Raw genomic sequence first — 22,873 nt, forward strand, 5'->3', positions numbered from 1 at the left:
CTATCTTTTCTTTTTCTTTTTTACTTTCCCAAAAAAGAAGGCAGACAAACAAAGTTTATAATCTTAATTCTTTAGTTGCTACTTTGATTTACTTTAGTTATACACTTACCACGTTCATATGACACAGGCTATATAGCATATAATCTTATCATTTCTTAAAAAACTATTGCAAGGATAAGATCAGGCTAAAGCTAGCACGACCAAAGGGACTCTCCGGCACCATTCTCGTACGCAAAAGCCATGTCGACGTCATTAGATAAGTCTTTGTTCGCCGGAAAACTAATGCCACTCGCCATGTAGGGTGGCGGTTTAGTGTCAATACGGTGGAGCGTTTTCATATGAACCAGTTCGGCCTGAGCAAAAGCGAGCTGAGTTTGGAGAGTCTCGAGTTGTCTCTGTAATGATGATATTATTCCTACACATCCGTACACAGGATCCTGAACCCTCGCGTTGGCCTCGTACACAATCGAATTCACGGCGTCGCTCCGGTGGTTTTCCGACAGCACCTACGATATAACGTTATAATTGATTTACTTTATTCCTTAATGACTTGTATATATATATAGTTTATATGAACTATCTAGCATGTTTAATAAATGACTAAATTATGTTTGGTCTTCTTGAGTCTAATGTTGCACTTATGGTAAGTTTTTGTCAAACTCGTGCAATGATGGATGCAGAGATACTGTGAAACCATGTAATTTTAGGGTTTAATGGTCTTGCTCAGATAAATATTTGATTGTGTTCTTAGAAACTTTCAATGATGACTCTCAAATGATATTGCACTACTTGTGATGCCTTTACGTAATAACTATATGTTTGAAACACATGATGAAGTTTGTTTGTTTGTAATGATTTTGCAAAGACATAAATATATTAACAGTAGAAAACAGTAAACAGTCGCTTTTATATACATAAATTATTCACCGCGTGATAAATTAGTCATAAGATAACAAATAAGAAGAAAATAATGCATGATTTTGCCTTTTAACGTGACATGCAATATAGACTTTTGTTAGAACTAGAAAGTGACTTCCTACGCTATTCTTACACGCGGTTTCAATACTTTCCAAAGATATAAAATACTTATAAAAAGCAAATATGAGTATGACATTGACAAGATCAAAAAACATATATACAAATTAATAAAATCACAACTAATCGAGAATTTAAAACAAATTAAAGGGTTTTATACGCATGAATGATCATCCAAACTAATCTAAAATGTAAATTATTTCATGACTACTATATAAATAGTTTCTTTTCTCTGCCGCTTATACGCATAACGTTTAAACTTCCACTTAAACTCACATAATGGTAAAATTGCAGCAGGAAGGAATCAAAGTTTTTTTTTTTTTTTTTTTGAAAAAAGGAAGGAATCAAAGTTACAAGCCCTAGTCAGTTTTTTTGGTCAAACAGTCAGATTATATATACATGTTTACACAATAATGCCTTTTCTCAGTTCAAATATACATGTTTCATAGTTTTTACCAAAAAAAAAGTATATTTCATAGCTAGTTATATATATCCGGTCATAAATATAACAGCAAAAAAGACAAAATAGAGAAGTGAATTTCACCTGCAACATCTTATTGACATTACTAGCACCGAAAATCTTATGGACAATGGCAAACTTGTAAGGCTCTTTAGCCGGGAAATATGGAGCAAAGACGCAGTCTTCCACACATTTTCGCCGGAGAAGCTTACACGCGGCACAAGGCGACACTGCTCCGTGACTGTGACCCTTTCGTCTCATTTAGAAGAAACAGTTTTTGAGACTTGACAGCAAATGATCAAGAGGAGAAGAAGGAGTTAGAGAATAATCAGTGAGTCTGTTTATATAGAGAAGACGAGAAAGTGAGACATGAAATCTTCTTGTGGGTCCAACCCTAAAGCAATAAGCCATTAGATTTGCTTTGTTTGGACAAAAAATCCCATCTCTATGCCTTAAGATTTCCATGGCCCACCTGGAAAATTTCTCATAAGTTTTTTTTATATCTATGTTTACGTTGAAATGTTTTCTTTTTGTTTTATTTGTATATCGAATTGAATACTATACACATAATTGTTTTGACTCTTCTCTATAGTTTCTTGCAAGTTGAAGCAACATTGCTTCTCTATTTACTTCTTGTTTTTGTCGTGTATGGGATTGTCACTTCTTGGTGAATCAAGATATAGTTTTCTTTATAATCATATGATATCGTTTTGATACGATTTTCTGATGCTGTATATCTGCTGATGTTAGTAGCGAGTTACTCAAGTAAATACAATTTGTCTTTACAATAATATTAAAATTTGATTGCTTAACAGTTAACACATCGATTAATCAACAAGAAACACGGCATTTGAACATATAATAACAATATTTTACAGTTTTATAAACTTCAAACAGTAGTTTGATCTCTTACATTATATACTCCCTTCTTAATTTTTCCAAAAGTAGTATTTGATATACAAATTAAATGTAGTTAAACCAATTGTAAATAAATATATATTATTTGATTGGTCATGCTAAACCCAATAAAAATAAAAGTTATTTAAAATTATGAAAACTAATTATATTTTGAAACAAACAATTTTTATTTAAACGAGTTACAATAAAAAATTGCAAAAACAGAGGAAATATATCATATACGTATCAACAATAATAAGATCATAAAAGGATGGATAGTTAATCAATCATAATAACTACTAAAAGAAAGAGATCGTTTGGTGACAAAATTGAATTATACACTCACACTCATGCAGTTAATAGTTGGTGTTCTTGGTCGGTTGTTATAACTCATACCATTAGAAAATAAAATACTTGAAAACGATTATAACTTTTGAGAAAAAATTCAAATAATTGGTAACAGATTTTCTTTTCCTTTATGGTGTAAGCGATTATAACACTACAAGAAAACATATTTATAACGACTGTTTTCGTGATTATTTCGTCCTAAAATAGAGTTTACGACGAATTAGTTATGAAATTCATTTCCTCGTTAAACGTTCGTCGTAACGTATATTTCCTCGCTAATTCGTCGTAAACTTCCGAGGAGAGGTTTCATCGTAAAGTGGGGTCAATAATTTCATCGTAAAAGTCACGTACATTATTTTTTCGTAAAAGCCACATGAACATTTTCCTCGTAAAGGCCACGTGAACAGTTTCGTCGTAAAGTACACGTAAATCAATTCCTCGTAAAGTACACGTAAATTATTTCCTCGTAAAATACACGTAAACATTTTCCTCGTAAAGTACACATAAATAATTTCCTCGTAAAGTAGACGCTCAATTTCGTCTAAATTTACGACGAATCTGCGTGTCTTTCATGGTAAATTTCTCGGTAACAATTTCCAGTTTCCTCGTTAATTAGACGTAAATTAGCTACGAATTTGCTTCGATTCTTTATTTTTTACAAAAAATAATATAATCAAAAATTTATTTCCAATTTTTAAAAAATGTATATAATAAATCAATACGAAAATATTTTGTAAATATTTACGTTTCAAATTTATAATACAAAATAAAAAGAAGAAAAAAAACTAAGGGTTGTTATTGTTCATCTCGGTGAAGAACTCATGACTCCTCCTCCGCACTTCTTCTTCATCTTCCTGTGTGTGGGATGGCTCTGGAACGGGATTTTGTGTCTGCATCTCCGCCAACATGGTCTCCAAATGAGGATTTTCAGCCGCTAAAGTGTTTAGAAAGCCTTCGATTGAACTCATACAAGCTGTGAACGCTGACCGCATCAAGTTCAACACGGAAAGCAGCTGGGTGACTTCATCAGCCCGTCTCAGACCATTAGACGATGTCGCTTTTGGAACATCATTGACGGAACCAATCCCCAGCGTACGTCCATTTTTCTTATGGACAACCTTAAAAAAAAATTTACGTTAGTGATAAAAAAATAGATTAAATGAATAATAATAACAAAAGATTTAAAAATTTTTACCTCTTCGTAAATCTGATCCACTTCAAGTGTGGATAATGTGACCGCCTGACCGGTATTCCATCGAGAGACTGTTGGGTCAGCTGGGTTTGGCGGTCTTCAATCCGAGCAACCACCTCGTTGTAGATTTGCTCGGACTTAGGATCAATAAATTGCCTAGATTTGTTCTTGTGCGTCCTCTCGTAAAGATCCTTAAGAGACGGGAGGTGTCCTGTTTCTTTGGCCTAAAAAACATTTAAGAAGTTAGAATATATTAAAAAAAATAATTAATTAATTAAAATATTTACCATATCCATACGGACGCCGGCGTAGAGTTTTTGACCTGTAATGTGAAGCATCGGACCGTTGACCTGTCAGGCGGGAGGCAGATCAACTGTTGGAGACTTTAATGAACGATTGCAGGTTCCAATAACGGATGAAGCCATCCTACACAGCTGTGGTGAGCTCAGCGGGTTTTTCCTGCTCATAACCCTTCATGATCCAATCATCCTTCCAGTTGGATAACGTGTCCAACAATCGAGCTTTCGCAGATTCCCCCTGGCATCCCTCTATAGTAACAGTGCTTGGCAGATTCCCCCTGCTCGTTCATAATCTCAGGTTGAGGTCCACACCATACTAACAACCATTTACCTAAATGAAGAAGAATATTATGTTTGGGAGATTGGAGGAAAATTGGTCAATAGGTACTTTACAGGGCAAGTTTATGATCACCTGTTGCAGCACATGCCTACAGTCCCTTGGCACCAGACAGTTTGGAACAAGGGAGGTATTCCTCGACAAAGCTTCCTCTCTTGGCTGCTTGTGCTCAACCGGTATCCAACAAGAGACAAAATGATAGGTTGGGGCCTTGCCACTTCACCACTCTGTCTGCTCTGTAACGTGCAAGCTAAGAGCCGAGATCACCTCTTCTTCGACTGTTTCTATACTTGGGAAATCTTGAGTTCCCTTGCTCGTCGGTGTGCCTGCAATCTGAGAGAAATTGGAACAAAGTGCTTGATCAACTACAACGTCAGAATCGCCGGTCTGCCCTTGGAATCCTCTCCCTCCTCTGTTGGCAATCATGTCTCTACTGGTCTTGGTCGGAACGTAACTCTAGGCTCCATCGGAATACATTCAGTTCTGCTCCATCTCTAATCAGGCAAATTGACAGGCAAGTGAAGGACATGATACTATCCTATCGCAATGCTAATCCCTCGTCGGCTTCGATCATGATGCAGCGGTGGTTAACCTGATCGCTTTTGCTTAATTGAAGAGAGAAATTATTCCCCTCCCCGTTACTTTCTATGTTCCAATTTGGGCCCATTCGGGCTAAGTTATGATTTTTGATTTGGTGGTATTTTGAGTTGTATGATTTAGTATTGGGCTGCTTTAACAAACAGAAGTCTTAGGCTTGTATCATTTTATTTCTTTTCACTTTTAATATGAAAAACCAGTTAAAAAAAGACGTAATTTTACGAGGATATTTTTTTCTCGTTAATTCTCGTCGTTAAAATTGTGTTTTCTTGTAGTGTAATATTGTACAGCCAAATAAAGATTTTACTTAAATATTTCGTAATAGAGATGTTCATTTTCATTAAAGTTTCAGTTTGAAGATTTCGTTTTAGTGTTGTTGTTGTTGGCCACAATATTTATCTTATTATAACTCAAGTACAAATTAGGTTTTTTTGAAATATGTATTTTTAAAAAATTGTTTGGAAACATAGATTGTAGTTTAAGAAAAAAAGGTTGTTTGGAAACATGGATTGCAGTTTTAAAAAAGATGTTTGTTTGGAAACATAGATTGTAGTTTTAAAAAATAGGTTTGTTTGGAAACGTGGATAGCAGTATATTAAGAGAAAAAAAAAGTAATGGCTTATATTTTTTAAAAAAATTTGAAGTCCATTATATTATGAGAAACTATCATCTATCTGGTACCTAATCGGGTTCGGTTCAGGTGTGTTGGAGTTTCGGGTTTCCGGGATCAAAGATTTCAGCCTCATTCTAATATTTCTAAATTTCTGTTCGGGTTCGCTGCAGATTTTTGCGGGTTCGGTTCGAGTTCGAATAACACATTTAAATTACGTTTAAAATTTTAAACTTTATTATATATTTATATACTTTAAATTTCTAAAAAACTATAAAAATATATGTTAAATATAAATTTGAATAACATATGTCAGAATACCTAAACTTAACATATAAATTATTTTAGTTCAAATATTTGGATAGAGAATCAATAATTATTATAAGTATTTTTGGCGTTTTAAGTAAATTTTTACTATTTTATATATTTAATATTGATTATTTGTATATATTTTCAATTATTAAACCAGCTTAAAAGTATAAAATATATTCTAGATGTTTTTATATATATTAAATTTTAAAATAATTAATATATATATATATATATTTCGGATACATTCGGGTATCCAGAATATTTCGGTTCGGATCGGATTCGGTTTCGATTCTCCAAAAACAATTTTTTTTGAATAATTTAGATATTTAATCAATTTCGGTTTGGGTTTGGTACTACTTTTTCGAATCGAGATCGGTTAGGTTCTTCAGATTCAGGTATTTTGCATAGCACTTATATTATTGACATAAAAAACAAATAAAAATAAACTTTTGAAATATATATCTGCGCGGATGCGCGGATCAAAGTCTAGTATAACACTAAAAGAGAATCTGCAAGAAAAGAAAACAATCAAAAGGTTAGGAAATTAATTTGTATCAGTTGTTAATAAATGGGTAGGTAATTAGTTAGTCGGTCCACTGGTCTAATCAACATTCAAGAGTTAATGTAAATGGGCTTTCAGTATTGGGCTAAAAGTTAACAGGTTTTCCACTTACAGGTTTTAGTTTTAGCTGCTTTCCATATTTCCATTTTTTCTATATTACATAAAACAAATATAAAAGAGGAAATATATTTTATTTTAAAAAAGCCGGGAATCACCGGCGTTGTTTTTTCGTCGACGATTTTTCTGAGATTAAACATCGAAAGAGAGATAGAGAGAGAGAGAGATTCCATCTCGAAGATTATCGCCATGGAAGAATTTCTGAAGGAATTCGGAGATTATTATGGATACCCAGATGGTCCAAAGAACATCAACGAGATCCGCGAGACTGAGTTCAAGAGACTAGACCAAGGTTTTGTTTTTAATCTTCTAGTTTTCCTTCTGTTCCTCGAATCTTGTATGAGTTCTTCTCCAGAGACTTCGAAAAATCGAAGCTTTTGAGCTTAAATTCCGAAGAATTGGTTGGGTCCGTGTAGGAACAGCTAAACTACTTGAGAGTTTCGAAATGAATTGAGTTTGTGTTTGGTCTTGGTCGGTGGAAAATTCGGCATTAGTTAGTAGAAATTAGAACCATTGGTGATTAGTACACTGATCAGTACACTCATATAAACATTTCAGATATTGCTTAGAATGAATCAAACTTTTTTAATGTATTTTTTTGGTATTATAAGAATTCTCCTTCTAGTATAATGTTTATGCTTTATCAGTTTGTTGTTTAAACTTATGAGTTTTGAAGCTTGAACTTAAAAAGTTTATGTGGTATGTGCAGGTGTTGTGTACTTGGACCATGCTGGTTCTACTTTGTATTCTGAGTTGCAGATGGAAAATATCTTCAAGGACTTTACAAGCAGTGTTTATGGAAATCCACGTATCCTCATCTTTTGGACCTCATAAGAAATGTTTTACATTTCGTTTTACTACATGAGATGGCAGATCCTAGTAGGCTCTGAATCTCAGATTTTGCATTTCTTTGATAAGTTTGTGACTTAAGGATTGTGAAACTATGATGTTTATTAGTGAGAAAGAACCATGTTAGCTTCCTCTGTAGATCTTGTTAGTATGGACAGTAATTTTTTTTTTTGTAAGATTATGTTTCTGAAAGGGTTCCTTAATAGTGATTTAGATAGTCAAAGTGATATCAGTTCAGCAACCAGTGAAATTATAGCTGATGCTCGGCGTCAGGTACAACTTTCTTAACATATCTTGAGCTGTTATCCATAGAATATTGGAGAATTTTTGTTTTGTAATGTATCTGCATTGCACACTGGAGTCAGGTACTTGAATACTTCAATGCATCTCCTGAAGACTACAGCTGCGTATTCACGTCTGGAGCCACAGCAGCCCTGAAGATTGTCGGGGAGACATTTCCGTGGACCCAGGACAGCAATTTTGTGTATACCATGGAGAACCACAACAGTGTACTTGGTATTAGGGAATATGCATTAGGCAAAGGTGCTTCAGCATGTGCAGTGGATATTGAAGAGGTAGCTAACCAGCCCGGTCAGCTAGCAAGTTCAGGACCATTTATCAAGGTAAAGCCTCGTGCTGTGCAGACGAGAAACACTTCTAAACTCCAAAACGAAGAGTCAAGAGGTCCGTTTGCTCGAAGAATCTTCTCTTTGTTCTTTCATCCTGAATAAAGTCTGTTCAAGATGTAGCGTGTCTCATCTTATCCTGTGTATCTCGTTTTTTTAAATATTTACAGGAGATGCCTGTAATCTATTTGCTTTCCCTTCGGAGTGCAATTTTACCGGTTTGAGGTTCAACCTCGATCTGGTGAACTTGATTAAAGAAAATAATGAAGCTACCCTGGAAGGCACTCCCTTTGCCAAGTACGTGCGTCTTACACTCTCTCCTCATCTCTTATTCTCCTCTGTGGCTTGAATTGGTAATACTGAATGTCTGTCAGCATCAATACTTGTGCATAGTGAATATTTCATGTACATGATTCTTGAGTTTGAGTTATATACAGCCTTTGAATAAGAGAAGTAGTGACATCTAGAAATGAACCGTGCACATTTTGATGACTAAGCACAAATTATAATATGAGCCCCAAAAGCGCTTGGAAACTTTTGGAAGAACTAGTTTAGCTTGATCCGATACTTTTTATTTGATTTCAAGTGTATATAGGAGTTGAAGAAGTTAGTTTTTTTGTTTTTTTTTTTATTTTGACTTGCATCATGGCTTATGCATTGTTATTAGGAGCAAACGGTGGATGGTTTTGATAGATGCTGCAAAAGGCTGTGCTACACAACCACCTAATTTATCGGAGTTCCCTGCAGATTTTGTTGTTATGTCATTCTACAAGGTATATCCTTCAATTTTTCTAATAATAAAGAGTTAGGTGTTTAGTTTTCAGATTTTAACTTTCTTGTTTTCACTGTTCTCATGAAGTTGTTTGGTTATCCTACTGGGCTTGGTGCTCTCCTTGTACGGAATGGTGCGTAATTGTTCCTTAGGTTCATCTCCTTATGTGTCTCTTCATAAATGTGACTGTAGTTCAGAAACATTCTCTTTAATTTCACAACTCAGACAAAGCAGTTATGTTGTTAAGATCTCCGTATTGTTTTCATTTTATTGTTCTTTCTTTTCAGACTCATCTCTCAAGCAAGATCTACTTGTACTATTTGCTGAAACAAAGATTGCAAATGCTGGTTTTTTGACATGATGCTTTTCTCTTTAATCTACAGATGCTGCCAAATTGCTTAAAAAGACTTACTTTAGTGGAGGTATGCATCTCATTTGGTTGTGTGAAATGGTTGAATTAGTATGCCATTTGATGAACATATTGCTTACAGGAACTGTTGCTGCTTCAATTGCTGACATTGACTTTGTTAAAAGAAGGGAAAGGGTGGAGGAGTTTTTTGAGGATGGTTCTGCTTCGTTCTTGAGCATAGCAGCCATCCGCCATGGATTCAAATTACTCAAGTCCCTTACTACTTCAGCAATTTGGATGTGAGTAGAACTTGTGCTTACCTTTGAAAATTGACTATAAATTCTCTTCTCTATAGAAGATCATCTAGTTGGTCGTTTCTAATCATTGTTTGAAATTTGTAGAACTTTAAAAATTCCCTCCAAACCATCTGCTAGTGTATTAAAGCTAAAGCTGTCTTCTGTATCTATTTCCCAGGCACACAACATCACTCTCCATATACGTGAAGAAGAAACTTCAGGCTTTAAGACATGGAAACGGAGCTGGTGTATGTGTTCTGTATGGCAGCGAAAATTTGAACGTAAGGGCTTTCATAATAAAAGAGATCTCTCGTTTCACATAATTTATCAATCATATGGCTTTCATTTATTTGGTGAATAATGCTTCAATAAAAAGGAAAACAATAGTATTTGATTCATTCTAACTTTTTATTTTTATAGTTATCTTCACATAAATCAGGCCCAACGGTTACATTCAACTTGAAGAGACCTGATGGCTCTTGGTTTGGCTACCTGGAGGTGGAAAAGCTTGCTTCTCTATCTGGAATTCAGTTACGGGTATGTTTTGGAAACACAGTTCAGTTTTCTTTTTCCTCTTTGGAAACAGAATAGAAGTTACTTGAGTAAGATGAGGGTTTTGCAGTCTTTGGCAATGTGTAAATCTTGCATTAAGTTACTTGATGCGGAATTGATTTTGGTGTAGACAGGATGCTTCTGCAATCCTGGCGCATGTGCAAAGTATCTCGACTTGTCTCATTCTGATCTACTGTCTAATGTTGAGGTACAATTGTTCTCTTTTTGCTTATCATTCTTCTTACTGGCTTTGGAGTTACCAGATCAGGACTTGAACCTGACATCTTTTATTTTAACCCAGGCTGGGCATGTTTGCTGGGATGACAATGATGTGATAAACGGAAAACCAACAGGAGCTGTTAGGGTTTCGTTTGGTTATATGTCAACCTTTGAAGAGGCCAAGGTATATATAGGTTCCCTTATTTAGCTTTTCCTCAGTTCAATGTGTGCGAGGCTGTAGAATTTTATTTGAACTAATCTCATGTTTTACTCTTCTGCTGTTGTTACCTAATTTGAAGTCTATGCTTGGTTGACAGAAATTTATCGATTTTATCGTAAGTTCATTTGTTTCACCTCCAACGAAGATTGGGAATGGAATTGCCGTCAATGGAAGGTTTGCTCAACTTTCTAGTGAAGGTATTAGCTTTAATCTTTTAAGGTGTTAGAGCCACACTTATAAAGCGCATGTGTAGACTATATATGGTGTCTGAATCAAAGGCTCCCGCTTTTTGTTGGTAAACACAGAACTTGAAAGTAAAGAATCCATTCCAGGCTACTACCTTAAATCAGTTACCATATATCCAATCAAGTCTTGTGCTGGATTTTCTGTAAATCGTTGGCCACTTTGCAGAACAGGTATCTTAATCCAGTATTGATTTTCTTGCAATTATTAGTGGTTGGCCTGGGGACCTCTTTGACGTTTGTGATTGACTTGTGTGTTTATGTTTGAAAAATACTAATAAGGCCTGTTGCATGATCGGGAATGGATGATTCAGGGTCTGACGGGCGAACTTATTACCCAAAAGAAGGTATTAGAACTAGAACATCTCCTAACTTGAATCTCTATGCTTACAGATTTGTCAGCAAAGATTTTGATTCGGTTGGGAATGCCTTCTAGGTGCCTGAGATGTCTCTTATTAGCACCTTTATCGACCTTGAGGAAGGATTATTGGTTGTAGAATCTGCTCGTTGCAAAGACAAGCTGTACATCAAAATCAAGTCTAATTCATATAACCCAAGGAGCGATGAATTCGATGCACATGACAACAACATGTATGCTTTGCTTCATCTTCCTCACGTATAATGTCTTACTTCAACTGCCTTTCTTGATAAATCTAACTATAACTTTCTGGCGCAGACTCGAAAATCACAACGAGGAAACAAGAATCAATTGTTGGTTCACCAATGCCATTGGCCGGCAATGCAAGCTGTTACAGTACTCTAGCTCAACTTCAAAACACTGCTTGAACAGAAACAAGAGTCCTGGGTTGTGCAGAGTTTTGGAAAGCAATATCAACTTTGCTAACGAAGCTCAGTTCTTGTTGATCTCCGAGGAGAGTGTTGCTGACCTAAACAGAAGATTAGAAGAAAGTACGTCTCCATCTCCGTTACATCTTATTCCTTATTCGCTCTTGGCTTGATAAAACTGATTTGAGTTGCAGAAGGCAAGGATCCGAACCGATATCTTGAGAAACTTAATCCACAGAGGTTCAGACCAAATCTGGTTATAGCCGGAGGTGAACCATACGCAGAAGATAAATGGAGAACTCTCAAGATAGGAGACACTAATTTCACGGTATGTCCATGGACCCTTTTAACACTTGATTCGTGATCATATTGTACAAATGGTCACAGTTTCTTTTGTGGTGTGTTTCCCAGTCGTTGGGCGGTTGTAATCGGTGCCAGATGATAAACATAAGTAACGAAAGTGGACAAGTGAAGAAATCCAACGAGCCCTTAACAACCTTAGCTTCATATAGGAGAGTAAAGGTAAAACATTCTTGATCCATCTTTTCTCCATGAAGAAAAAGAAAATGATATTTGATAATTGTTGAAGTAACGAAATGATGGTCTTTTTCATTTGGATTCAGGGAAAGATCTTGTTTGGAACTCTTCTGAGATATGAGCATGATGCAAAAGTAGAGTCTTGGATTCGAGTTGGGGAAGAAGTCAATCCAGAGAGAGAATAGGTTCACGCTTGAACCTTCATTAATGTGTGTGTATACCAATAATTGCATAAAAAATCTAAAAAACCACAGGAAGACAACATGCATTTCAGAAAATATGTTACTTGATTTGTATACCATTGTATGTTCAACTTTCTAAAAAAAAAAGAAAATAAAATAAATTCCGAGTAGAATAGAGTTATTTGTAAGTAAATACAAAATTAACGGATAGAAGATAAGATAAAGGACAATTGTCAATAATAGCACATTTTGAAGTTTTTTTTTTTTTTTTTGACAGCAAGAACATTTACAGACTCATATCACTAGAAGTTTATGTCTCAAAAATAGCACTAGAAGGAGAAAATCACAAAAATGACATTCATTAAAGAATAAAATATTTCTAATATCCTTGATTTAAAATTAAATAAATAAACAAAAAATAAAAATAAAAAAAATAAAAATTTAAAAAATTAAAAAAAGAATTTTTTTTATAGTTTCAGATTATATGTTTTCAGATTCGAAATTTTATAAAAAAAATTTTGAAATTTCTTTTTCGAATTTTTTTTTATTTTTTTTTAATTTTCTTTTTATAATTTAAAAATATTTTTTAAAACAGTTTTTAAAATTTTTATTTTTTCTTTTAGTATTTATTTTTTATAAAATTTTAAACCCTAATTCTAAAACCCCACCCCTTAACTTTAAACCCTAAGGTTTGGATTAATTAACCCAATGGGTATAAATATATATTTACCTCTTTAATGAAACCTATTTTTGTGACTTTGAGCCTTGAGTGCTACTTTGGAAATAAAAAGTTGGTTTAGTGTTATCCTAATCTTTTTCTCTAAGATAAATAGGAAGATTAAAATAAAGAGATGGTAGAAGCTATGTTGCATGGAAGCTTCATCAGATGTCCGCTTCCCGCTTCGGAACCGGAATCAGAATCGGAACCTTGTGGAAGCTTGCGGAATCTCGCTTCCAAAACGCTTCTAAATTATTCTTCTTAAAAACACGTTGGAAGCTTACGATTCCGTTTTGGAATCACGCTTCTGTTTTAAAAAAAATTGCAATATATATCAATCAAATATAAAACCATAGTTTTTAATCTATATTAAATAAAAATAATAATAGTAATGAATATAGAGTTAGAAATATACAAATATTAAAACTAATATTATAAATTATCTTTATGCATTGAGATATTTTGTTAAAGATATAACACATATTGAAATATATTGAGTCAATTATTTATGAAGTATTGAAAATAATTAATATAATATATTTTTGTAAACTTAATTTATTTGTATTTTTACAGTTTTAATATAAAATCATTTCAAAATTATTATAAATGAATAAATATTTTATTTCAAATTTAAATCATATAATTTTTAGTCCTAATTTTTTTTAAAAAATCTTATATATATATATATATAGATATACGCTTCCAACACGTATCCGTTTCCTAATATTTTAAAAAATCTCGCTTATGCGCTTCCTTACGCTTCCGCTTCCACGTATCCGCTTCCACGTATCCGCTTCCGTTTCCATGTAACATAGGGTAGAAGTAAATCATACGAAACGCATCGTTTTGTATAAATAAAAGTAAAAGAAAACACGTGCTTTGGTTTCTCCTTGGTTCTTCTCTCTAATAATTACAGCGATATATCTATTTGTGGTTCTCACAAGCATAACTTTGTTGCGAAGACCAGACTCGTACTTGGAGGTATGTCCGTCCATCTGATCTACTCGGATCTTTCTGCTATGTGTTTTGTTGTTGTCCCTGGATTCTATCTGATAGGTTCTCATCTTTTTGTATGTTGCGTGATTACTAGATCTCTATGGAGGTTTATTTAGGCTCTGAATTTGATTTACTTATATATGATCTTTCACTAATCTGATCGAATCTGGAAAGCGTTAGGATAATGTTACGAATAAATCTTGATTCTTTAGAACTTCTTCACGGAAATTTCGATCGTTGATGAAGAGACTCTGGAAAGTCTTTTGAGTTCGAATTATAATTCAAAGGATCACTTCTTTTCGTACATTCTTTAGTGGAATAATCATATGAAGATATTCATGTAGCTCAAATTCTTTTCTTTTTCTGCTTTTGATGGTCTGATTCATATTTTGAATGCATCTTTCAGCTTGTTGATCTTCTCAGATGGCAGTCCGTTACTGTGCAGCGCTATTGCTAGTGTTGTCATGCCTTTTCAGTGTTTCATATGCTAGTCTTGGCGATGCCGATCCAACCTACAGGTATAAATAATCCTTTTCAATTTCTTTAGGATTCTTGCAGAGCTTGACTTCTAATTAATGCACAAGACAGCCTCTTTGTCCTTGGAGTTTCTAGCATGAACTTGGTTTTTGGTTAGTAGAAAGCTCAAATGTTGTTGTTATCTGGCGACTTTTTTTGGTATCAGGACATGTGTTGCAGAATGCGAGAGAAACGGTTGTATCGGACAAGTGTGTTTTCCTCAGTGCAATTCTTCTTCATCCAGTGGTGGTCCATGGTACACACAAGAGCCTCTGTATTTGCAATGGCAAAAGCTGGGATGTCAAGGTGATTGCCGTTATCACTGTATGGTTAATAGAGAGAAAGAACGGGAATCTCTTGGTCATGTCCCTGTCAAGTACCATGGTAAATGGCCCTTCAAGCGTGTTCTTGGGATCCAGGTACTGACTTTTTCTCACGTTTAACGGCCACTTTGTTTTCTTCTTCAATCACTTCAACGGAGTTTTTGATTTTTTTTTTTACCTTTGCTTGTTGTTAGGAGCCTGCTTCTGTTGCCTTCTCTGTGCTCAACCTAGCGATGCATTTCCATGGCTGGCTTTCCTTCTTCATTACACTTTACTATAAGCTGCCTCTGAAGCAAGATAAGACGGCTTACTATGAATACGTTGGCTTGTGGCATATGTACGGTCTCCTCTCCATGAACTCTTGGTTCTGGAGTGCAGTTTTCCACAGCAGGTAATCACGTGTACACATTACTTTATTATCCACATTCTAAATCATATATCATTTATGATTTTATGGTTTCACAGGGATGTTGATATCACAGAGAGGTTGGACTACTCATCTGCAATAGCAGTTCTCGGATTCTCTCTCATCTTAGCCATCCTAAGAACCTTTGATGTTCGAGTCGAGGCTGCAAGAGTCATGGTATCCGCTCCAATACTAGCTTTCGTCACCACCCACATACTATACATCAACTTCTACAAACTCGACTATGGTATACATCAGACTCTTTCCTCTAATCTGAAACTAAGTCAATATGTTTTCTTTTGGTGTAGTGGAATTTAATGTTGGTTTACAGGTTGGAACATGATTGTGTGTGTGACCATGGGAGTCGCTCAGCTACTGCTATGGGCAAGATGGGCGGCTGTCTCGAGACATCCTTCTAGTTGGAAACTTTGGGTGGTTGTGGTAGCTGGAGGTTTAGCTATGCTTTTGGAGATATATGATTTTCCTCCATATGAAGGCTACTTCGATGCTCACTCCATCTGGCACGCCATCACCATTCCTCTTACTGTTCTCTGGTGGAGCTTTATTAGAGACGATGCTGAGTTCAGAACTTCTAGTCTTCTCAAGAAATCTAAGACAAAGGCGAAGTAAGTCTGCTTGCCTAGTCTCACAGGGATGTTTGTTCGATTTGCATATGATTTCTATCGACCATAAAATCACAATCACTGGGGAAAAAGACGAGGGAATATGGATTCAAACATTAAGAAGAAAAGCAGTTTCGTTTTTGTTTAAAGATAGGTGGTCTGTGATTTTATTTACTGACAGATGCAGATGTTTCTTTTTCAATGTTTTTAGTTCTGAAATTTGCCTTGGGCTTGACTTTGATCAGTTGAGATTTTTATAACAGTTTCTCATTCATACACACGCTTTTGCCAGTCTTGTTCAACTCAGGCTGTTGTCATCTTAAGACAAATCTTGTGGTCTATATGATTGTGTTAACAAAATTTGATTCTACATAATAAGTTGTGAGGAACACCCCAGCACACCAGTTTTGAGTTCTCCTTTCATCATTCCGCATTTTGAGATACGACCTGCATGGATCAGACATCTTATGAGAGAGAGTCCAACAAAAGAATATGTGTGTGAGATAGAGAGAGAGGGAACTGATGGACTTTGCCTGATTAATCAAAGGTTTTGCACAATCTTCCCATTCTGTTGCCCATCGACCCGAAGAACCAGTCTCCATTGCACCCGCTTTAAGTGACATTAAGGCATCGCAGTTCCCCGGAAAACCCTTGAAGAGAATCTGTTCAGAACAAAACATGATACAATAATAACATTACCGTTGTTAACTAAGGTTAAAGAAGTGTCTTTATAAGAAAGACAAAGAAGTTACTCACCAGTAACTGATCTGCTAATTCCGACGAAGATGAAAACAAGAGTCCGTTCTGCCCATCCTTAACAAGTTCTTGAATGCTTCACGAATGTTTTAAGTTTAATAGTTATTATAGACTCTGTCCGTGAAAGTATTAAAAGTCAGTGATTGTTTACCATGAGTAGGAAACTGAACAAACTGGAAGGCCACATCCAAACATATCAACCACCTAAAAACGCCAGACATGGCTAACAAGTTAGCCAAATGACTTTATTAGCGCATATGAGGTCTACATTATAACGGAGTTACCTTCATGGGAAGGTCTAAACCAGATGAGGAAGTGTGTAAGCAAACACCGAGATCTGCAGAGCCTAAAAGCAATGGGTAATCTTCAGCTGAGAGCCACATTGTACGAAATGCCACATGTTTGAGGTTTAATCTTTTGATTTTCTCCTCGTACATCTCCTTTTCAGGTCCTTTACCTTCATGGACAATAGCTCAAGATCAAAAACAGATACAGCGAAATATCATTATGCTCTGAAACAAGAAAACATCATCTTTACCTGTAATGATGAACAGCAAATTGGGATAAAGGCGTTGCTCTTCTGCAATTTCAGCTGTCTCGCTTCCTTCTGATCTTGCAGCAACACGCCGATCATACATCACTGCGGCTTCTAATAGGATACCAAAATTCTCATCAGGGGTCCTGAAAAAGTTCATGTTCTAGTACTCACTATCACGGAAAGATGATGCCACAAGAGCGAAAGTGATCAAAGAATAGTGATGTGTCCTCACCAGCTTGTACTGCTCACAACAAGAGCTGGTCTGTTTTGCTTCAGCGATATTTCATCGTTTCTTTTGGTTGTAAAAAGGGTTTCGCTGGGCTCTTGATTCTCCAACTCTATATTTGAATTAACAGATTTGGTATCACAATGAATGGAGAAACTTGAAAGGAATCAAAACATGGATATACCTCTGCTAATGATATCATAGACACCAATTGGATGACAAAGATCTTTCTTCACTCGGCAAAACAACTGAAGAAGTAACCAAATTTTCTATTACCTTCAATACTACACTCTACCTGGAGAGAAAGTGATTGATAAAACTAATCGAAAAAGGAAAGAAAATACCAGCTAACCTCATGCTTTTCTTCAAGCAAAGCGGGGCGGAAGAACTCAGGAGGTTGATCATATAAAACTCTGGCACTGTTCAGAACATTATTGCATACGAAATCAGAATCCAAATATTTCAGGTTATGTATGATCTATGAGCCATTTCATCTCACCTCACTCCCCAGTTCTGTTCCAATTCATGTTGCATTGCTTTTGTCACACAGAGCGAACCCGTTGCCATCTTTCCGTAATGCTTCTCAAACCTAAAACAATGCAAAGATTATCACTTTCACCCTTTGAGATAAAAAAAAAAAGTTCCATAGATAGTTTAAACCACAATGTTTAGTTGTATACTTACCAGCGGTATAAGGATACAAAGAGATTGTTTCTTCCTAAAGACAATGCCAGCAATGTGTATCCAAAATTATGCCAATCTACAACAAACGCTGCACGCCTCCATGAACTCGCCCACTTAACAGCAATTAGTGTTGGAACGGAAGGTGGATTCTGCAGGAAAAAAAACTCTGTAAACCTTCTGAAAACTTCGCAAAATGACTCGAAACTTACAAAGATTGTACCTGAACCAAGAAAATGTCAGGTGCTGGTACTTTGACAAAAAGAAACCAGAGAAGCATTGTAAACTGAATAAACGCCTTGAGCAATAGAGTTACAGGATAGAGTATCTTTGGCAAGAGGTTAATGAACCGAGGCTGCGCCTGTTTTAGCCCCCCAAAGAAAGAAAGAAAGAAACAAACAGATGATGAATCTACATACTTTTCAAGAAGTTTAAGTAAAGAATTTGATGGAATAATACCATGGTATGAATGTGGATCGAAGGATGCTTTAAAACAGCTTCATGAGGTATAGAACCTATTCATGAATTCCAAAGGCATTTAAAATGATTATTGATAAGCTAACATTAAATTGTGAATCTTTTTACCTCCATAAGCAACAATGTCCACTTGAAGTGATGCCTGCATTATAATGTGTGTATTGATTATTGATAAGCTAAGGATGAGATAGATGATCAAGAACCGGATAAAAAAAATGAGAGCAAACCTGACGAGCAAGAGAGAGAGCGTGATATTGCATACGAGGACTTCGACCAAGATCTCCAAGTACCACTACACAAGCTCTTCCTCTCTTCCCCATCCTATCCTAAAGATCCCATCACAAAAAGTTAACTATTAGCACCTTTCCTTGATCGAGAGCTCAGATTTACATTGATCTCAACAGACTTTGCTACTGATCCACGAGAAACTATAAAAACTCAAAACTTTCAATGCGATTCTATATACATACTCCACAAAAAGATGTCAGATCATACACACTAATTTTAAAAATGGAATCTTACGGTGTGTCTCCGTCAATAATGAGCCGGGCAGAAACTTCTTTTCCGATGAGTGACGCGGCGGAGAGGCGATACACTAGTGGACAAGCAAATTCGGGCCCGAGAAGGAATTAAATGGGCCTATTAGCTAGAAGCCCATGTCTTATTTTCTTACGGAATAAAAGAGTCACGTGCTTATCACGTGTATCTTTTGCCACTCGAACGCTCGAAGCATATTGTAGGTGGTAGGGGTGGGCACTTTACCCGATATCCGAAGTGGTACTCGAACCCGATCCGAAAAACCCGAACCAAAATCCGAACCGAAGTAGCAAAATACCCGAACGGGTATTGAATAAGAAGAGATTGGATACCCGGACCCGAACGGGTAATACCCGAACCCAAATGGATATCCGAAGATAACCGAACATATGTATAATTAACCTTATATTTCTAGTTTACATCTCTCATTTTATATAAAATATTTATATTGATACTACACATACTTTAAGTTCATAAGATGTACATACAATTACGGAAAAAATGATTTGCTACTCACTTAAAATGCATGTCAAGTTTTTTATTTTAAAAATTAACAAAAAGTTACATCCAACTTTTTTTAAAAAATAACTAAATTAATGTCTTTTTAGTTTTAAAATGTTATGTCCAAATCTATTAACCATTCAATCTAAATAAAAAAATTAGTTAACTGAAAGTTATATTATTAAATACTAGAAATTTGAGAAATAAAAATTTTAATTTTTTTTTTTCAAAATCTAAATATCCGAACCCGATCCGAAATAACCGAATCCGAACTAAAAATACCCGAACCCGACCCGAAATATAGAAATACCCGAACGGGTTCTACACCTCTATACCGAAATACCCGAAAATCCGAAATACCCGATCCGAACCCGAACGGGTACGCGAACGCCCACCCCTAGTTGGTGGGAGGGGGAGGTAAAAAAAAGTCATATTCTAAAGTCACTTCATGAAGTGGGTTAAAAAAAAAAGAAGGCTAGCTATAGATTGTTGATTTTGGAAGTGAATCTTCCGATAAAGAGTCATATTCTTTGGACTGAACGCGACGAAAATAGACTCAAGTTCAGTATCCGGGGTGTGGGGGTTACAGACTTACAGATCTGCAGTACAATATGCTTTTCAGGATTAGAAAATATATCTTTGTTAGATAATGATTTTTTCGTAAAGAAAAAAAAAACATTAGATTTTGAAGTTGATATCACAATACTAAAAGCAATATATCCTGAGTTTTTAGGCTGCCACGTCACCATATATATTCGACCAATAGGAACATTTCATTTCGGATCTGGGCTTAAAATTTGTTTAGAGTGGACTTAGGGGGTGTGGACTTCATTTGGTTTAGGTTTGGGCTTTATTTTTTATTTAACTAAACCTAGAAACCTAACACGCTACGAGGCGTAAGTCACGAGGCTCTTTTCCTCTACCACTTCGTCTTCTCCACCACTCTAAATTCAAACACATTAGGAGGTGTGTTCGTTTATTTGAAGCTACCAATTTTGTTTGCTTCCGTGATATTTTTCATCTAAAGCATGAAGGATTGTATAAACCTGTTTGGTCGAAATGATTTTGTTGTTATCTCAGATCTGATTGCTGCAAGGCATGTCCTTCGAGAACACTTTCTTATGACAAGTTAATATGGTTTTCAATTGATGGAGGAACTATTTCGTTTTTGCTTTTTTTGGTACTTATTAAGTAACTTCCTTTGTGTTTCTCTAGGGAGTTCTTGCTGAGATCTTAGAGCCGATTATCTAACTTTTAGTTATCTAACTTAAACGCATAGATATTAGTAGACCTACATTAGTGGAAGTTAAGAAGAAGAGATAAAGTAGGTTTGTAATATCTATGCGTTTTAGATATTGCAGTGCTTATGGCATTAAAGATTTATTTCTTTTTTTAATCTGTGTTGCAGCTAAACTTATGATTCCCTACATTGTATCTAGAGGCTATGGTCAAAATATTTAGTGCCTGTTCAGAGAAAATGATACTGAAGTATGAGAATAAGAGAGAAACAAGTCTCAAGCGGAGGGACACAATCAAGTTGGATCTTGAAGTGGAATACATAGGTCATCATCAGCTATTCGTCTCAGTTTTTTTTCTAATTTTTCATCTAATAATATCATTTTATTGGCATGCTTCTTCCAAAGTTGCTGGCCTAAGTATATCGTTCAATATTATGCTCATCAAGGATGTGATCGTAAATGTAGGTTCTTATGTTAAGCTATAGATGCGAAGTGGAGTACATTAACATGCTTCACTTAATCAATTGAGTAGCATCAAAGTTGCTTTTTCTTGCATAGCGCACACTCAATATTGAGCTCAAGATTAAAGAAGTCATGGAGTCCAGTTCGAAAATAGGGAAACGAGGATATTAGTTTATATTGTAACGAGGATATATATCCATGCTTTGTAGTCAGATTATGAGACAGGAATAATATGCATTTCCCCTGCAACTCCACTAATTATGTGGATTATAGATCACCTTTTGCATAATTTAACCATCGGTAACAAATTGAATATTCAAGTTCTCTACCCTAAAACACATGTAGCTTAGTTTCTATGCAACAAGTGTCTACTTTTTTCCTGTCTACACACTGGACGATTGATGTTGGTTTATATTCTCTATATTGTATCACATGTTGTGACACATACCCACTTTTAAACAGTTTGACTCATGTAACACCCCAAAGAAAGAGGAATCAGGACCAATTATTGGCTTATTTTGGTTTCCAACATAAACACATCACCACCTTTAACTAACTCAGGTTTCCTAAACTAATTACAAACTTTAAATATATGAAACTACTACAAGCTCAACAGCACAAACATAAACATGCAACTGTAAATTACAAGACAATAAGCACAGTCAAATTTCTAATTTTAGTTATGCAACTCATATTTTTTAGGTTACATAGACTGCACATAAAATTCACAATAACCAGCGTAGTAATTACTAATATACATCAAAACATCAAACAAACAAAAATGAATCAAAATTAAGTTAAAAAATGATTCAATAATATAACAAAACCAAAATTTATTTTAAAAGACATATCCAATCAAAATAGATCACATTGTAATTAAAAATTAAATAAAAAAATATTTAAGGCTATTTATTCGAGATGAGATTCCGATCTTTTAAACTAAGATAATTTATGCTCTATACATAATTATATTTTTTTTACATAACTCTAAAATCTCGAACTTGATTCTTCATATTTTGTTAGTCAATTGTGTTACATATAATAGAAATACTTAATTCAAAACAAAAATTAAAAAAAAAATCAAATTTAAAAAATTAGTTATATATAATTTAATATACAAAAACTCACATACAAATAAAAATGATAAATGTAACAAATTTAAATATATAATCCGCGCGTAGCGCGGAAAAAGGATCTAGTAGTACATAAATACGGATTTAATAGATTGTAAATATTATTTTATAGTATAATTATTATAGAAAACCTAAATATTTGACTCAATCATATTTTACTTCTCAAGTTCAAATTTAATTCGCGTTTACTAACAACATGGATTCCAACAGATACAAAGCAGTAGCTGAAGCAGGAAGTTATAACGCTGGTCAAGTCTTTGAACAGCAAGCCACTCTCCTTACAGATTTACTTGGAACGTCCAAGTTTGTTTGAACCACAACCCTATCAAGCCTAGTGATGTCTTAA

At 35.1% G+C, this 22,873-nt stretch overlaps 4 protein-coding genes and 1 long non-coding RNA gene across 9 annotated transcripts; 3 read left to right on the forward strand and 2 right to left on the reverse strand.

Annotated features, from left to right (window-relative positions):
• Window positions 1–54: 54 nt before the first annotated feature.
• LOC106346763 (LOB domain-containing protein 3) lies at window positions 55–1,982 on the reverse strand. Its single transcript, XM_013786192.3, has 2 exons — window positions 1,580–1,982; window positions 55–506 (listed from the first exon to the last, which is right to left on the reverse strand). The coding sequence occupies exons 1-2, from the start codon at window positions 1,754–1,756 to the stop codon at window positions 192–194; spliced, it is 492 nt and encodes a 163-aa protein (XP_013641646.1). The 5' UTR covers window positions 1,757–1,982; the 3' UTR covers window positions 55–191.
• Window positions 1,983–6,835: 4,853 nt separating this feature from the next.
• Window positions 6,836–12,566, forward strand: LOC106346761 (molybdenum cofactor sulfurase). 2 transcript variants are annotated; one of them, XM_013786189.3, is made up of 21 exons: window positions 6,836–7,058; window positions 7,476–7,574; window positions 7,830–7,888; window positions 7,981–8,299; window positions 8,412–8,538; window positions 8,909–9,014; window positions 9,101–9,146; window positions 9,397–9,435; window positions 9,505–9,661; window positions 9,837–9,939; window positions 10,079–10,195; window positions 10,341–10,418; window positions 10,512–10,613; window positions 10,747–10,846; window positions 10,955–11,065; window positions 11,174–11,238; window positions 11,328–11,482; window positions 11,568–11,800; window positions 11,872–12,005; window positions 12,089–12,199; window positions 12,301–12,566. In XM_013786189.3, the coding sequence occupies exons 1-21, from the start codon at window positions 6,956–6,958 to the stop codon at window positions 12,397–12,399; spliced, it is 2,463 nt and encodes an 820-aa protein (XP_013641643.1). In that variant the 5' UTR covers window positions 6,836–6,955; the 3' UTR covers window positions 12,400–12,566. The 2 variants fall into 2 exon arrangements, with proteins under 2 accessions (XP_013641643.1, XP_013641644.1); XM_013786190.3 differs by having other exon boundaries at window positions 11,875–12,005.
• Window positions 12,567–13,958: 1,392 nt separating this feature from the next.
• LOC106346760 (post-GPI attachment to proteins factor 3) lies at window positions 13,959–16,256 on the forward strand. Of its 2 annotated transcripts, none has more exons than XM_013786187.3 (6): window positions 13,959–14,095; window positions 14,517–14,628; window positions 14,793–15,045; window positions 15,144–15,340; window positions 15,415–15,602; window positions 15,687–16,256. In XM_013786187.3, exons 2-6 carry the CDS (start codon window positions 14,534–14,536, stop codon window positions 15,983–15,985), a joined length of 1,032 nt encoding a protein of 343 aa, XP_013641641.1. In that variant the 5' UTR covers window positions 13,959–14,095; window positions 14,517–14,533; the 3' UTR covers window positions 15,986–16,256. The 2 variants fall into 2 exon arrangements, with proteins under 2 accessions (XP_013641641.1, XP_013641642.1); XM_013786188.3 differs by having other exon boundaries at window positions 14,091–14,170.
• Window positions 16,215–19,315, reverse strand: LOC106346759 (UDP-glycosyltransferase TURAN). 3 transcript variants are annotated; one of them, XM_013786183.3, is made up of 16 exons: window positions 19,179–19,315; window positions 18,884–18,982; window positions 18,765–18,798; window positions 18,639–18,694; window positions 18,403–18,540; window positions 18,183–18,331; window positions 17,998–18,087; window positions 17,851–17,917; window positions 17,683–17,746; window positions 17,505–17,610; window positions 17,273–17,415; window positions 17,019–17,191; window positions 16,886–16,938; window positions 16,735–16,810; window positions 16,512–16,640; window positions 16,215–16,425 (listed from the first exon to the last, which is right to left on the reverse strand). In XM_013786183.3, the coding sequence occupies exons 2-16, from the start codon at window positions 18,974–18,976 to the stop codon at window positions 16,402–16,404; spliced, it is 1,395 nt and encodes a 464-aa protein (XP_013641637.1). In that variant the 5' UTR covers window positions 18,977–18,982; window positions 19,179–19,315; the 3' UTR covers window positions 16,215–16,401. The 3 variants fall into 3 exon arrangements, with proteins under 3 accessions (XP_013641637.1, XP_013641638.1, XP_013641640.1); XM_013786184.3 differs by lacking the exon at window positions 19,179–19,315 and adding an exon at window positions 19,127–19,174; XM_013786186.3 differs by lacking the exon at window positions 19,179–19,315 and adding an exon at window positions 19,063–19,168.
• Window positions 19,316–20,529: 1,214 nt separating this feature from the next.
• On the forward strand, window positions 20,530–21,683 carry LOC125610227. The gene is made up of 3 exons (XR_007340252.1): window positions 20,530–20,660; window positions 21,103–21,256; window positions 21,398–21,683. It is a non-coding gene; the product is annotated as an uncharacterized LOC125610227 (long non-coding RNA).
• The last annotated feature ends 1,190 nt before the right edge of the window (window positions 21,684–22,873 follow it).

The sequence above is a fragment of the Brassica napus genome, chromosome A6, assembly GCF_020379485.1.
Source record: "Brassica napus cultivar Da-Ae chromosome A6, Da-Ae, whole genome shotgun sequence".
NCBI classification, from domain to species: Eukaryota; Viridiplantae; Streptophyta; class Magnoliopsida; order Brassicales; family Brassicaceae; genus Brassica; species Brassica napus.